The sequence below is a fragment of the Suillus plorans genome, assembly GCF_016647745.1.
Source record: "Suillus plorans strain S12 chromosome Unknown HD556scaffold_137, whole genome shotgun sequence".
Lineage (NCBI taxonomy): Eukaryota > Fungi > Basidiomycota > Agaricomycetes > Boletales > Suillaceae > Suillus > Suillus plorans.
In genome coordinates this window covers 14,453-30,157 of record NW_024537521.1, presented here as the reverse complement: position 1 = coordinate 30,157, position 15,705 = coordinate 14,453, and the positions used below count along the sequence as shown (strand labels likewise).

The following is a 15,705-nucleotide window of genomic DNA, read 5'->3' as shown; positions in this document are numbered from 1 at the left end:
AGTACTGTTCGTCCTGTTAATTCCTCATGTCATCGAGGGTTTCTCTTTCCACCATCTGATAACAACATGACGACGTACCAGAAGGGCCTCTGATGTTAAGGTGGCTGAGCTTAAAGTCAAGACTACCAGCACCGTATGTGTGCCATGTATCTCCTTTGCTGGAAAAGAATGAAGATATCTGTGCAGGGCGTAGATCAAGAGACGGATAGACCGAATGCTTCCGAGTCCGAATATTTGATTGGTGGCAGTATACCCTTTATCGAGATCGAGAGAATCGAGTAGTACTCGGTGACCAGTTTGCCCTAACAGGCTGCTGAGCTATGTCATGCGCAGATAGAATAACGATTCCAGTATTAATATCGCACGTTCTCCCGGCGTTCTGGTAGTCGACGGTGTTTAACACTGCATTGGCGACGAAAAGACCGGAAGAAACAGCAACTCCGATTAATTGAACAATGTTCTGAGGAGAACTTATCTTCGTCAAGCCATCTCCATCCTTATCTCACTAGTGGTCCTGATCAATAGAACTTGAAATAAGGCAGCCGTTCCTTCGAATTTGAAAGTCCATATATCTGTATCTAGCCTGGGTTCCCGATGAATTCAAAAGTACACCCGACAGTTATAGAATAACGAACGTGGAAGAATTCAATAGCGCATCATGGGGTTGGGCAAAGCCAATACATGTCGTCCAGAATGTTTCGCCTTGTCGGCGTTTGCCTCGAACTCGGTGTCAACATGCTGCCATCACTGTAGTCGCAGTAGCTCGGAGAGTACACGAGTACTACACCGCGATAATAATAGGAATGGCCTTACACGTAGTAAGAACCGCTTCATGCCGTACATATATGATGTTCAAAATGCACAATCGAAAGCTAATCACTTGCAGTGTTCACCCACGTTCGCCTCGTTGGTTGACTTTTGTAGTTGACTCCGATCTGCATAGAGACCCCATGTGCTCGGATCAGCGCAAAGCATGACTTCAACCTGTTGAAGAGTAGGAATAACCTTTAGTAGTAAGTCGAGTCACTATGTACCTGAGACTTGAGGCCGGGATCCAGCCGCTTACGTAATGGACGCTGGTCCCAGCACGAGGTCGCACTTTGAGATGAGTCGGATTGTCATCTTTTCAAGTTACAAGAAACAAGTCTCATTGTCATCGAGCAAATGGTGGCTCAGACGCGTGCAGGGAACTCTGCACCAAAGCGACTTGCTTTCAACGAAAAAATTGTAGGAAAAGGCCTTGCAACAGACGCGCTCCTCAAGAAACTCAAAGCTCTCCACACCGAACTTGCCGAACTCGACCAGGAGCTCGTCGACGTGAATTCACTATCCGCCGTCCGCACCCAGCTCGTAAACACATCCATTCTGCTACACAAAGACAGAGGCGTCAAGGCCTATGCAGCATGCTGTCTCGCCGACATACTCAGGCTATACGCGCCCGATGCCCCTTATACCCATACCGAGCTCAGGGACATCTTCCAATTCTTTTTCAGACAACTATCAACTGGCTTGAGGGGCGCAGAGGCATCATACTACAATGAATACTTTCACCTCCTTGAGTCCCTATCGACAGTCAAGAGCGTTGTCCTCGTCTGCGATCTACCACATGCCGAGGAGCTTATGGTTGACATATTTCGCGACTTTTTCGGCCTTGTACGACGAGACCTTGCAAAGAAGATCGAAATTTTCATTGCCGATATCCTCGTCGCGCTCATCGACGAGTGTCAAGCGCTTCCGTCCGAGGTATTGGAGACTATCATGGCGCAGTTCATGGCCAACGACGCGGTAATCATTACACCACCCGTTTCACTCCTACCTTCGCTTATCTTTCATTTACTCAGCAACCTGCATACCGCCTTGCCGTCCAAGTTTGTAATGCCACCGCGGACAAGCTCCAGCGGCACGTCTGTCAATATTTTACGGACATCATCGTCGCGCACTCCCATGAATCAGACTCCGAGTCCAACTTCGAGGAGATACGGAAGGCACACGAACTAGTCAAGCAACTAAGCAGGTCCTGTCCATCTTTGTTGCACAGCGTTATTCCGCAACTCGAAGAGGAGCTTCGTGTGGAGGAGGTGCAAGTGCGTCTAATTGCCACCCAAGCACTCGGTGAGATGTTTTCAGAGAAGGGTGGCGCAGAGCTTGTTAAGAAATACCCTACAACGTGGAATGTGTGGTTGATGCGGAAGAACGACAAGACTGCGGCAGTGCGGTTGAAGCTTGTAGAGAGCGCTAAGGGTCTTTTGGTGAATTTGCATGATCACCGGGAAACTGTAGATGGTGAGGTTCCTCGTCGTCATCATATTATCTGTGCTAACATGCAAGTAGAGCTAATGAGGCTCAAGTTACTAGATCCTGACGAAAAAGTGCGTGCGGCGGTTTGCAAAGTGTATTCGCAATTAGACTATGAAACTGTATTGCACTATGTCTCCGAGGATCAACTACGTTCTATCGCTGGTCGTGGCATGGACAAAAAGGTGTGTAACGCTCATCCGTTCTAGTGGCTTAGTTAAACGACATTCCAGAATTCAGTGCGAGTAGAGGCACTCAATAGCCTCGGAAAACTCTACAGTACTGCATATCCAGAAATGTATGGGTTTGCTCCTTCATTGTTATCAAGCCTCCTGACCCCATCGACAGCGAGAACAACGATTCAGCAGCGATCAGACACTTTTCCTGGATTCCCAACGAGATTCTTCACATCTCCAGCTCCACACAGGAGGCAAGGTACAACTCATACTTGTCCGCTGTATTTCTTGTTTTCATTGTTTACAGGCTTGCAGCAGAGCAGGTTATCGCAGACTTCGTATTCCCGCTCCCTTCTAGTTCCTCGGCGTCGACATCAAAAAACGTTGATGTAAATGAGGTTGCTTGGACCGATCGACTATTGAACACAATGGGCTACCTCGACGATAGGGGGGTTAACGCTGTGCTCCTCCTAAGTGGGCTCAAGGGTAGTAGGCCCTCGCCGTACGAGTTATATCTGCAAAGTTGTGTACAGCATAATGTGAGTTCTGGCCTTGGCTGTAGTGGACCTGACCTCTATCTTACACTTGGATTAGGGCGGTGTCATCGACGAGGATGAGGACACTGTCAAACAGCGACTCAACAACGTCATTCGCCACATTTCCCGTAAGCATCGCTACTTTATGTTCGCCACCGCGTATTTGATCTTGTTGCAGGTCAATTTGGGGATCCTCAGAAAGCAGCAGAGGACTTGCATGCATTTGCAAGGGCAAACGAGAACAGGTCTTACAAGTTACTGAAGACATGCTTGGATACCCAGACAGATCTCAAAGGATTCGTAAAAGCGTCTGTGAGTATCTGTTATGCTCAAATTTAGACTTCGTACTTACACTGCACGAAGAATGAGTTCCTACGTCGGATTGAGTCAAGTTCGGAATCCATTTTAGGCACTATGACCGTGTTCCTTCGACGGGCAACGCTTCGCATAGTTAACCAGTCATCTATTCCAACCTTGATCAAGCGTGTGCAGAGAGCAGACTCGAAGCATGCACAGACGCTCTTGACGTACATCTCAAAACATTGCCCTGCTCTGTACAAGCCCCATACTAGCGAACTGACAAAAGCAATCGCGGACGAAAAGAACGCACGGCTCGTGGAAGTAGGTATGCAAGCACTCGCAGCAGTTTCACAGAGCGATGAAGCGTTAGCAGTTAACGATAAGTGAGTGGTCCCTTGGTCATCTGCTCGTTATGACGCTTCATGTTGGACAGACGAACGCTGGAGCGTGTAATGCGCTATGTTTTGGGTTCAAATGCTCGTGTGGCGAAGTTCGCTGCCCGAATATTGGTAGCCTCCAAGGAACATGACGATTTGTGTGCCGAAGCTGTGGAGGTGAGCTTTCCGGGTTTGATTCTGACTGAGCGTTCATCACAGGTCTTCTAGTCAATAGCGAGAAAGTTGTCAACAGCAGAACCCGATCTACTTGTTGCACATACCGCCGTTCTTGCCCAATTTGCTCGGTTAGCGCCCGATGCATTTGAGCGTAAGAGCGATGTCTTGATGGCATTTCTCGTCAAGAAGTTACTCATGGTACCTAGTCCAGCGGATCCTGTGCGTGGTGCTATCATTCTGTAGGCCCAAAAGACGATAATTTGCTTATATGTGATGCCATAGGACGAGATGGACTCAGATGCCGATTGGGTGGAAGATGATGATGTCCAACCTAGGCTCCGCGCTCGAATATTAGCTCTCAAAGTGTGCCGCAATCGATGTCTTGCGCATGCATCTACAGACACAGCTCTTGAAGTTGCCACTCCCGTCTTGAAGATGTTGTCAACTCTGCTCGATCATGCTGGCTCGTATTCAGCTGATGCAACGGACGAGTCAGTGTTGCATATCTTATTAGGGCACACTTTACTGACTTACGGTTGGTTGCTCACAGTCCGAAGGTCAAGTCACGCATGCGGTTACAGGCTGCAATATCTCTTTTACATCTGTCTGTAGTAGACAAGTTCGCGACTGCCATCAACACAAATTTCATCTCGCTAGCCATTACCGTGCAGGTAGGTTTGAGTCATGGATCAATTTGCACAAATTAATCTAGTACAGGACCCATGCTATAATGTTCGCATGGAATTCCTAATGAAGCTTTTCCCCCTCCTTACTGCACGCAAACTTCCCCCGCGATACAATCTCATACCCTTTTTGACTGTGCACGATCCTGAGGCGGACGTTAAGAACCGAGTTGGTGACGTCCTGCGTATTATCGTACCTCTGTCTAATACTGTTGCAGGCTATCTCCTATGTTACACACGCATCACGAAACATATCCGCAAGTGAGTTCTGATAGTAGTGCATCTCGAGCGTCATTGACAGACCTGCCTCTCCTTAGCTGCCAAAGTCGACTGGTTCGAAATTATATTCATCCGCTTACTTCATCTTCTCGCACATCATCCTGATTTTTCGACTGCACATGAAAATTTGCAAGAAATGGCCAAGTACGCTGCGTTACCTGTGAAATCCAAGGGGGCATCTCTATATACTGACATTTTACATAGATACATCGATTTTTATCTGGATTTAATAGCATCTTCTGATAATGTGTCCCTGCTTTACCACCTTGCTATGAAGGCGAAGACTGTTCGTGATGGACAGTCGCATACATATAGCGAGGTTCGTGTTTTGTCTATCAAGTTTATGATATTGATGATGGTGCTGCTTTTAGAATCTTTACGCTATGAGTGAGCTCACGCAAGAACTTATCAAGGCCCGTGCGCAAGCACGTTCCTGGAGTTTACAGAGCTATCCGGGAAAGGTAAAACTACCTTCGGATATTCTCCGTGCACTGCCAAATCCGGAGGCGGCCACGAAGGTCATGGCCTTTTGCATAGGTTGGTTCAAAAACTGATTGGTGGCCTTTTTTAGATCTTGAAGACTGTTTATCTTCCTGAGGAAACATCGGCCTGGCTTTCGGAATCTTCCAAAACACAGAAGCCTGTGGGAACTTCCAAAGTAAGCTTCTAGGGCAGTGGGGTGTTGAGTGCACCTGATCATTTGCTACGATAGGAAAAACGGCGTGAACCTCGAGAACCCAAAGACTCCAAATCCCCTCCAAAAAGGAAGGCGTCACGGCACAGGGCCAATGGGAGCACCAAGTGAGGGTTCTCCATCTTACAGTTATCCAATGTATCTGATGGCGGGTTCAGACGTGCGAAGACAGCTCGATGGCACAGTGACCAGTCTGAATCCGAGGAAGAGCCGTCCTCGGACGATTCAGAGCAAGATGACAGGGAGGACACATCGACCAAGCTGAGCTCGGAACATGGAGACGGGTCTAGTGGACAAGAGAGCGACGAGGAGGAAGCGAACGAGACAAAAGGGGAGCAAAATCGTAAGCCAAGTCGTAAGGCAGGGACGCGTGCAAAAGTGTGTTGGACCTCTCGTTACTGCGCCCTGTCGAGTCTGACCTTACTCTCACAGAGGAAAATCAGTAAGCAGGTGAAGAAGAAGGGTAATCACACGAGAAAATCATGATTTTTTTATTGTCTACTTTGCTTACTTACGCCCATTGATTTTGTGCTGTAGTTTTGTCTATCTTGCTTACTCGTCGTGTACTGCTGTGCATCCCCACAACGTAATCTGTGTTACACATGAGTAATCTACTCCCCAGAGCTGTGTCTTCGAAATGTGCATGCCGAACTTGCCGAGGTCCATCTCACGGTGCACGAGTGCCTCCACGGGTCCACAAGGTTGATTGCAGTCAAACGTTCTCCGTACAGCAAGTACACAAGCCTTCTGAACTAACGTCAAAGCACTCCTCACGCGGTCACCGTGAGGCAAAAGCAACAGCCTCGTCCCTGAACCTCATATACCCTCCAGGCTGGCCTTTAGCGACTTGGACACCACCAGCAAATGGCACCACCTATTCTAGCACAAAAGGACAAGAAACTATTTGCCGATCTTCTAAGCCAGTATGAAAACCGACAGCTCTCCAAGGGTAGAAAGACAGCCGATCAAATACTCAAAAAGTATCCCGAACATGGTGGTATGTCAATCTGGACTGACGCTCGCACCTCCATGGCTGATTCGCAGTGCTGCAGAAACAATGTGTATGAAGGGTCTGATTCTGGTGCACCTTGGCCAACGCGATGAGGGCATCAATCTCGTCAAGGAGGGCATGCGCAAGGACCTGTCTTCTCATATCTGCTGGCACGTCTGGGCGCTCATCCAAAAGAGCGAACACAAATACGAGGATGCACTCAAGTCTTATATCCAGGCGTTGAAGTTTGATAAGGTGCGTGTGATTGGTAACTTACTTGTAATGGCATGTCTCAGTGCTTGAATGAAGGACAATTTCAATATCCTGCGAGATACTGCTGTCCTTCAAACGCAGACGCGTCAATTTGAAGGCCTGGTAGAAACACGTCATAACCTCCTCCGCCTGCGGCCTTATAACCGACATCACTGGGTCGGTCTCGCGGTCGCATATCAGCTTAATGGAAACCTCGATGAGGCGAAACAAGTTCTTGAACATATTGAAGGGTTTCTTCGGGTACGTGTGTTCATATCATTCTATCTGCTCACCCATACATATAATGTGTCTGCAGAACATAGGAACTTCCAATGTGGAATTCTCGGAGCTGTTGATGTACCACGTTCGCATACTAGAGGATATGGGCGACTTCCAATCTGCGGTCGACATGCTCGAGTCACATGATAGGGCCAAGGGCGGCTCTGTCCTGGATCGCATGGCGAGCACGGAGATGAAAGGTGTGATTACATGTCGCTTATATTTTGAGATTCTTGAGATAACCTCATTCTTTACAGCTCGTTTATTGGCAAAGCTGAAGGAGAGTGATGCAGATGACGAGAAAAAGACCGCTTGGACGGAACGAGCAGATGCTACTTGGCGCTGGCTTCTGTCACAAAATGCTGATGGTTATGAGTATTACAAAGGGTTCCTTGCTAATCAAGGCATCGACCTTGGTGAGTGCCATTTTTGACGCTTTCATCTGGTACATTAACTGTTTTCCAGCCAATGTCACGGACGAAAATCGAGAAAAGGCGCTTGAGATGCTTCGCGACTACTCTAATGTCCAGTTTGCTACCGCTCCGCGACGCCTGGCTCTTCATGTGGCTACTGGACAGGAATTTCAGGATCTCATCAAACCCTACCTGACCAACGGGCTCACGAAAGGGATTCCATCCCTCTTTGCTGACCTCAAGCCGTTGTACAATGATTCGGTCAAGCGTCAAATAATCGAAGATATCGTGGAAGAGCTTCGTGCGACCTTTGCTACCTCAACTGGTGATTCTGTTGAGCCAACGACCTACTTGTGGGCGCTGTATCTCCTCGCACAGCATCATTCCTATCTGGGGCGCCACAAACAGGCCTTGGAAATATTGGACATTGCAATAGTACATACTCCGACACTGCCAGAGCTATATATGACACGCGCCCGCGCGCTCAAACGGGCGGGTGATCCTCATGGTGCTGCAAGGGCCATGAACGATGCTCGTCTGTTGGATGGGCAGGATAGGTTTATTAACACGAAAACAGGCAAGTACTTGCTAAGAGCTGGCATGGTTAATGAGGCAGACACTATATTCTCCAAATTCACGAGGGTGAGTGTGTCACATGTCATGGAGATGTCTTCTTGTCGTTCATCCATTTCTGAGCCTAGGGAGGGGCGCCTGCAGGGGCAGATTTGGAGGAGATGCAGGCAATGCATTACCTTGTCGAGCAGGGCGATTCATATCGACGAGCTGGCAAACTCAACCTTGCTTTAAAGAAGTACTATGTCATACAGAAAGTGAGCCCTTAGTTTGTGTCATCGTCTGGCCATGGAGGCTTGACTCTCGGCAGGTCTTCGAATCGTTCCGTGAAGACCAGTATGAATTCCACCAGTATTCTGTACGGAAAACGATTCTCAATGTTTACACTGAGTCAGAACTGTACGCCATAGGTTTGATTTAATTGGCTGATAATATGCTTCTCCAGGATGTTGAAATGGGAGGATAATGTGCGGTCACATCCAGGCTTTATCCATGCAGCAGTTGCTACCGTTCAAGTGAGTTTTTGGCATGCGTATATACAGTCAATCTTCTTATGTTTCTGAAGATATGGGTTGCATTGTACGATGACGCGACTCTCGGCCCCAGTCTTCAACCTCCAGGCGAGTAATGGGTTGCAGTTTATCATCCTCAGCTGATCATCAAATTTAGAAACAACCGGCTCAGACGTTTCCTCCAAGAAAGCCATCAACAAGGCGAAAAAAGCTGCTCGTAAGGGACAGCCCGAAGCAGACGGTGCAAACAGCAAAAAGGGTGAATCAACACGTCGTTCTGTAACCTTCGCATTGTCTTCTTTACGCAGCCGCATTCTTTCCGCAGCCACAGCCATCCAGCCCGAGGACAGAGGCCTTGAACCGCCCCGTCCGAGAGACGATGATCCAGAAGGCCTGAAACTGGTCTTGGCCGAGGACCCCCTCGAACGCGCAGACAAATATTTGACGGGCCTATCGGAGCTTGTGCCACAAAATATGGACATTTGCTTTGCGATATATGATGTCGCTATTCGACGAAGTAAGTCGAGCGTCAAAGTCTGAAGCCAGGGGATAAATGCCTGATTCGACAACAGAGAAATACCTGCAAGCTGTTGGGATGCTCACGCGCGCGCATTCGCTGGATTCAGAACACCCTGGTTTGCACTCGCGGATAGCACATTTGAGGAACACTGGTAAGATTGATTACAAGTTCGCGCTGTTATCTGACAGGAGTCCCAGTCTCGTCGTTGCCCGAGCCAATTCCCGCGCCGGTCGGACCAATACTTGCTGAGTCCATTGCATCACTGCTTCCAGCAGAGGTTTCCCTTGAGTTGTTCAACTCTCAGTACCTCCAGAAACATTCTTCATCGCCGATGGCTATTGTAGCACATGCTAAAGTCGCACAAATATTGAAAGCACCGCAAGACGAGGTTGACTCCATACTATTCACAGTACTGAAGGAGCCCGTCCAACTTGATCACGAGGTTCGTGTCCACGCCTTCCATGTGGACGAGCCATTTACATACTGCGGGCAGGCTGCATTTGCAGTGCTATCGTACTTGAAGGAAATGAAATCTCCACGCGCTGAGGAGTTCCGGATAGCGTGTAATGACAGATTCGAGCTGAGCACACTGTTCAGGAGCGACGAGGAGATTGATGCTCTCCAGAAATCTTTCACGGAGTCGGGGGAGTCTCCGGCTGATGGCGAGGCCCTTGAGACTGTTATATGATTACAGATATCACACCTACGTACAATGCTGCTTTATCTCAGACCCAAACCTCCAGACTTTGAGCTCGTTCGGAAGCTCCATTGAGAGTAGCATCATGAAGCTGTTGTTTCGATGTGTGCCCAAAGACACAGTGTTTCATATACGATGAGTTGACTCACTTTCGATCTGTTCTCCGCTCATCTTTCTCTCCCATCGTGACAAGTGCAGTCATATACGAGTCGTGAAATCATATCAGCAATTGAATGGCTTCAAATAACAGAGGCCCAGCTGAAAGCTTGGGGCACCAACACCTCGAATTTGGATCACATTCATTGATGTCTTTCGAGATTCGGGACATCCAACGCACGTAAGCACGAATACTTGCCCAGTACTAGTATTAATCGCGAAGTACACGATAGGGGGAAATATAAATACCCCCTATTGATTCTACCTCCTACCACAACTGCATCAATGGCTACCAATTCCGAACTCGTTGATGACAGCAGTACACCTCCGGCGTATGACACAATATTCTCAGCAAGTCCCATTGAATGCGATCAATCATCTGTATTTTCCTCTCGTCGCATGAAGAACAAACGTACAGCCGTTCTGTCCCGCATCCGTGATATCGTCTTAGGCCCTGATTTCACCCCTTCTTCTGTGGTTCCAAATGTCAATGCCTGCGCTGCTGCTCTCCCAGCTGCCGAGTTCTTCAAAATCCTGCAAAAACGCAATATCGAGGGCCACACAGCACTGTATTGGGCGATTGTGAACAATCGGCCACAAGCTCTTTGGGCGTTGAACAAGTTCATTTTCATTTCCGGTTATTATTCCTCTGTTTGTGAGGACGACTTGCGCGATGCATGCATGATAACCACCAACCATGCAATTTTTTGGCAGCTAGCTCTTGGAGTTCGTAAGTAGTACTACCAGTAATTTCCATCGGAAAGATCACTTAGTATTAGGATACTAGGAAGCGAAGACACGCGTCTCAGATACTTTTTAGGTTGCCCATCAGATCGGATTCAGGTACATATGTACGATGAACCCGCCAACCAGTTCAATGTTGTTCTGCGAATCGGGATGTTCCAAAAACGCCTGCGTGCGCCTGCTACCAGTACTACTGGTGATACAAAGTTGATATACGAATTTGTTGCGGGGGGTGCGTGGTCCATATCTCTCGCCTTATTCCTTCATTAATCTAATGGCATCTCGCAGGACGCATATGGTGGTTGCGCTTCCACATGCCAGATTTTACTAAGGGAATATGGTGTGTCGACATTGGTCTTTGTTGGCGTAGCCATCCAGCGCGTCTTAACGCTGTACTTGTGATCGAGGCGCACAGCCGGAAACCTGGCAGTACAGCCCCACCTGAAGCACTGAAAATTCCATTTTCATTGACGGACACAAAATTTGTGGCTCTTGCACCCCTGAAGTCAGTTGAATCTGTCATGACCATGAATTGTGGTGTACTGATTGTCTTATGATCCACAATGAAACTATTCCTTGTGCTCCCATTGGCTACTAAAGAACTGACCATCCTCGTCCTTCGAACATTACATGGCACATAGAGAAGGAGCTGGGTGATTGGGTAATGCACGAGTAAGTCTATTTATCAATTGAGGAAACATCTCTTACACTTCCCCTCAATAATTTGAGCTGACTGACGTTGTACTGTTATAGTAAGACGCCATATGTAGACGACGAGGGCACCCTAAATGCGACGCTGGAGATAACATTATTATGAATCCGATGGTACCAGCTAAAAGTCTGCATTGAGACTATAGTTGAGCAGTACAAATGATTTGTACAAATTCCGTATTCCTTCAATGCTACGCGTGATGGGCCACTGAATGTCTCGAACAACGTCAAGCGCTCGTTCTTGCTGGCATCCAGGGACCAAGACGGACCATGGGTGAGAGTGTAGGGAAGGGTTCCGGATGGTGCAATTGGGCTCGCGGGACGGCTTGAGAGGTGCTGGAGGATGTACACGGCCATTATTGGAGCAGGGTGACGCTGGCGGCTGAATGCAGTTGGGAGCGGTTCGAGATCTATATGTTTAGTCAAGCAAAATAAAGTTGTGGCACGCATCTGAACAGTCGCAGTTCGGTCCTAAGCTCGTCGATGCATTAATCACGACTTAACAGGGGTGATTCAACAGTCAATGCGAGGCTTAAATTACTCAACAGCATACAAGAGAATTCGAACAAGTTACATCAACAACTGGCAATATTGTTATGAATGCGTGCAATCGTGGACACCTGGTGAACTCGAGGGAATGGATAAAAGAGGTCGTCATAAGGATAAAGGATCTACTCGTTGTCTTCTTCCTCTTCGAGAACTTCCTTCGACTTCTTTGCCTTGGAAGCTACTTTTACTTTCTTGGCAGTGGATGCTGGCTTCGAAGCAGCAGGTCGCTACAAAGAAGTTTAGTCAATCCCTTTGGAAGGACAGAAGCTTGCCCACCTTGCGCTTCTTGTTAGACTCTTCTGCCTCCTCCTCCTCCTCTTGAACCTCAGCAATCGCTTCTGCAAAGTCTTCACCGGATTCCTCCTCTTCGTCCTAGAAATCATGCAAGGATAAGTCCGCGTAGAGCAGAAACTAATTTCATACATACTTTCTTCTTAGGAGCTCGCTTCTTCGCTGGAGCCTTCTTCTCGGCTACTTTCTTCTCGGCGGCAGGCTTTCTCGTAGGCGCACGCTTCTTGGGTTTCTCCTCAGACTCTCCCTTATCTTCAGCGTCTGACGAAGCTGCAGCTTTCTATGACGAATAAAGTGAGACTTAAGATGTTGAGCGTGCTGAAAATATTGTACCTTTACCCGAGGCTTCCTCGCAGGAGCCTTCTTTGGCTTGTCTTCAACATCCTCATCTCCCTCGTCCTCCACTTTCTTGGCCTTTGCAGGTGCACGTTTTTTCTTTGGCTTCTCACCATCCTCTCCACCTGCGTCTTTCTTGGCTTTTGCTGGTGCCCTCTTCTTGGGTTTCTCTTCATCTTCCTCGGCCTCTTCTCCAGGAGCTTTCCTTGCTGTTTCTGGGATGTCCTCGTCAGCAACCTTGCCTTCGTCCCATGCTTTGCGAAGCCGTTCTTTGTCTTCGTCTTTGAGGTCGTCGAAACCATCGAGTTCATCGGCGGATTCAAATTGAGATTTCATGTTGGATAGGATCTTGGTAGTCGTGCAACCCCAATGGCGCCATGCACTACCGAACGAGTGTTAAAAGGCGATCTTTGAGTATGATATATCACTCACTAACTAGTGTTCCCCCTGAAATCGACAACAGACCCAACACGAAGCTCCCCTTTGGTGATTGGACTACCTGTAGTTAATGTTAGGTGATGAAAGAGATTATTGCAATTAACTGAGCGCACCAGCGCAGGGCTTAGGACCTGCCGATGAAACCATATGAGCGACACACAAAGTCAACAAGTAACATGCCATGCCACACCTTTACATTTGGATCTGGCAGAACTCGCGTATTCCAGGCGATAACCGCTCTTTTTAGCGGTTCCCTCGTTGTCAGACATCACTGAGAGTGTCGAATCTGGGATATTTCAAGTTGGGAAGCGAAAGGAAGATATGTTGGGTGGTTCGTCTCGACGCGACAGTTTTGTTGAATGGCCCTACACCTTCAAAGTCCGACCATTGTACCTGCCACACAACGCACGGACCTGTATGTTGACCGCGCGTTTATTGTTGATTGTATTGTGGAGACACTTCGACAAGAGCATCGCGGTCTTGGGAGAGATTTCCAGTCAGGCTTGTTTGGACAAACAGAACTCAGCATTTCACATGTGGCGACTGGTACTTAGGTCTCAATTAAAATCAACTCGAACCAGGTGAATTTAGAGACGGACAACGTCCTCCAAACAATTTTACAATAACCCCTCAACAGTCGCTGGTGGAATGACCACCGTACATTTTTAGTTGGAACACTGTGATGTTTTTTATTTTATTTCTCACTGCTATTTAGCATCAGCCGAAACTTAATTACAGACGTCGGACTTGTATACTTCAAGTTTCTGCAGGCTGTGTAATCCCTAAGGTTAGGGTTTGTGCTGTGGATTGACGCTCGACTCGAGTCTGCACTTCACTACAATAAGCGTCACGGCTTGCTTGTGAGATGCATCCGTGGTGATGTAAGAAATCATCTAGCTCTTTGTCAACGGTGTGCATACATCAGGAGACGAATGTCATAGGCAAGTCCGAGTCCCTGCAGTACGTTGCTTTCCAACTTAACCTAGATGATCGTGCATCAGGATCATAGTTGAATAATTACCTTGCGGAGCAAGGTCTATCTCAGTGGAGCGTAATAGGTCGCGCAAAAAATCCACGTCTTAGTTCCTGGAGATCAACAAGAACGAGTGATAAGCGTGCTTGACGTTGTCTGAGACATTCCGTTGCCTGCCCCTCACAACATCGGAATTTGTACAAATCGTTCGTAAAGTTCAACTATAGCCTCAATGCAGGCTTTTTTTTTTAGTGAAATGACATTGATTAGCTGTTACCATTGGATTCATAACAATGTTATCTCCAGCTTCGCATTTAGAGTACCCTTGTCATCTACATATTCCGTCTTAATACTACAACAGAAGTTCTTGACATCCGCACTCTCAGCTTGCTCCTTCTCCTGGAGGGAACAAGATGTTCGTCACACAAGTGCAGCAATCTCTGCAGCCGCAGGACGTTCCTGGTGGCTACGAAAGAGCACACTTCCGCAAGAATCTGGGCCTGCCTTGAGATCGGGTGTTGAATGGCCTTCAGCGTTTTTGAAGCGTCGCATCCGAAGCATCCTGCAGGCTTGCAGCCTCAACTCAACACATTTCCCAGCCCAAGCAGCGTATGAAAACGCACCAATGTAGAGCAGCGCCACCCCAACCCCATTGAATTTGACGCATGGGACAATGGAGACCAGGATATACCTATTAGCGACTCGGATGATGAAGGTGGGAGTACGTCCATGATCAACTCAGAAGACGAAGACTGTCACCATGACCGTATCAGTGTGAGTCACCGATTCTGATCAGCGTCCACCTTCAAGCGGTGCCTGAGTGAGCGCTTGGTTCCTTTTGCCGTTCAAACGTTCACTACCTGCCTAGATGCAAGCAAATGTGAGAGGGCTGTAAAATGTGCTACTATTGCTTGCTGCACCGTGTAAACAACAGTTAGTTGGGTGTGAGGGTGCGAGACAACGGGAGGGCACGAGGGTGCAGACAACGGGAGGGTGGAGCCACAGCACATAGTCGGAGCAGAGTGGCGCGTAGTCGGAGCAGAGCGGCGCACTGGAGTCGACCCAGAGCAGCCCGGAGTTGACCCAGAGCAGCCCGGAGTTAACCAGAGCAGTGCAGAGTCAACCCAGAGCAGCGCATGGTCGACTCAGAGTGGTGCAGAGTCGATGCAGAGCAGCGTAGAGTGTAGAAGCTAAACAACTAAGTGAGTCTCAGTGATCGTGACAAAAAACGCTGAGGTGAAACGTACGGGAGAGAGACTTTAAGTACCAAACGTCAAGATGTCCGAGAAGGAAGAAGCCACTTTAGAAAAGGTAGCACGAGGTGACGAAGGTGAGGCCTCGAGGTGCCATGTACCGAAACGGAAAGGAACTCGACAAAGAATCACCTCCGGGACTCGTACCGCATGCTTTCCGTTCTTATCGTCAACCGTCAACACAGAGCAGAACCATGCCGCTATCCTCCTTTTCGGATCACCTAAGTTCAAAGTTTCACACGCCACATTCCTCAGGCCTCAGTCATATGCGCACTCCCCCGGGTCTTGCCAACTTTCTTGGGCCGGTGCACTCCTTGCTCTACCCCAAACCGCCGAAGAGCTTTGCCTGCCTGATATATTCGCAAACTGGAAAGCGAGGTTCCGTACGGACGTCGTGGTGTGCGATGACGGCTGCACGCACTAGGCCCAGTCCACGATTCGGGTCGTAATGTGGCTTTTGGTCAACATAGACCTATATAACTCGTGTCATGATATCATAC

General features: G+C 48.3%; 4 protein-coding genes across 4 annotated transcripts; 3 read left to right on the top strand and 1 right to left on the bottom strand.

Annotated features, from left to right (window-relative positions):
* Positions 1–1,068: 1,068 nt before the first annotated feature.
* On the top strand, positions 1,069–6,178 carry HD556DRAFT_1427320 (armadillo-type protein). Its single transcript, XM_041304653.1, has 22 exons — positions 1,069–1,785; positions 1,842–2,283; positions 2,332–2,480; positions 2,529–2,593; positions 2,644–2,730; positions 2,779–3,010; positions 3,066–3,135; positions 3,186–3,319; positions 3,371–3,690; positions 3,741–3,861; positions 3,913–4,080; positions 4,144–4,352; positions 4,412–4,532; positions 4,579–4,713; positions 4,763–4,805; positions 4,862–4,967; positions 5,028–5,142; positions 5,195–5,341; positions 5,395–5,481; positions 5,536–5,624; positions 5,676–5,895; positions 5,950–6,178. The coding sequence occupies exons 1-22, from the start codon at positions 1,165–1,167 to the stop codon at positions 6,001–6,003; spliced, it is 3,735 nt and encodes a 1,244-aa protein (XP_041152069.1). The 5' UTR covers positions 1,069–1,164; the 3' UTR covers positions 6,004–6,178.
* HD556DRAFT_1427309 (NMDA receptor-regulated protein 1-domain-containing protein) lies at positions 6,179–9,915 on the top strand. Its single transcript, XM_041304652.1, has 15 exons — positions 6,179–6,514; positions 6,570–6,763; positions 6,818–7,021; positions 7,077–7,239; positions 7,297–7,455; positions 7,505–8,094; positions 8,154–8,282; positions 8,336–8,415; positions 8,471–8,540; positions 8,591–8,645; positions 8,695–8,796; positions 8,863–9,054; positions 9,110–9,208; positions 9,255–9,499; positions 9,551–9,915. Exons 1-15 carry the CDS (start codon positions 6,382–6,384, stop codon positions 9,743–9,745), a joined length of 2,610 nt encoding a protein of 869 aa, XP_041152068.1. The 5' UTR covers positions 6,179–6,381; the 3' UTR covers positions 9,746–9,915.
* Positions 9,916–9,938: 23 nt separating this feature from the next.
* HD556DRAFT_1540397 (uncharacterized protein) lies at positions 9,939–11,850 on the top strand. The gene is made up of 5 exons (XM_041309742.1): positions 9,939–10,640; positions 10,698–10,886; positions 10,943–11,159; positions 11,255–11,326; positions 11,408–11,850. Exons 1-5 carry the CDS (start codon positions 10,196–10,198, stop codon positions 11,469–11,471), a joined length of 987 nt encoding a protein of 328 aa, XP_041152067.1. The 5' UTR covers positions 9,939–10,195; the 3' UTR covers positions 11,472–11,850.
* HD556DRAFT_1427258 (zf-PARP-domain-containing protein) lies at positions 11,846–13,606 on the bottom strand. The gene is made up of 6 exons (XM_041304651.1): positions 13,170–13,606; positions 13,093–13,110; positions 12,974–13,040; positions 12,539–12,923; positions 12,342–12,485; positions 11,846–12,286 (listed from the first exon to the last, which is right to left on the bottom strand). The coding sequence occupies exons 1-6, from the start codon at positions 13,246–13,248 to the stop codon at positions 12,158–12,160; spliced, it is 822 nt and encodes a 273-aa protein (XP_041152066.1). The 5' UTR covers positions 13,249–13,606; the 3' UTR covers positions 11,846–12,157.
* Between the last annotated feature and the right edge of the window lie 2,099 nt (positions 13,607–15,705).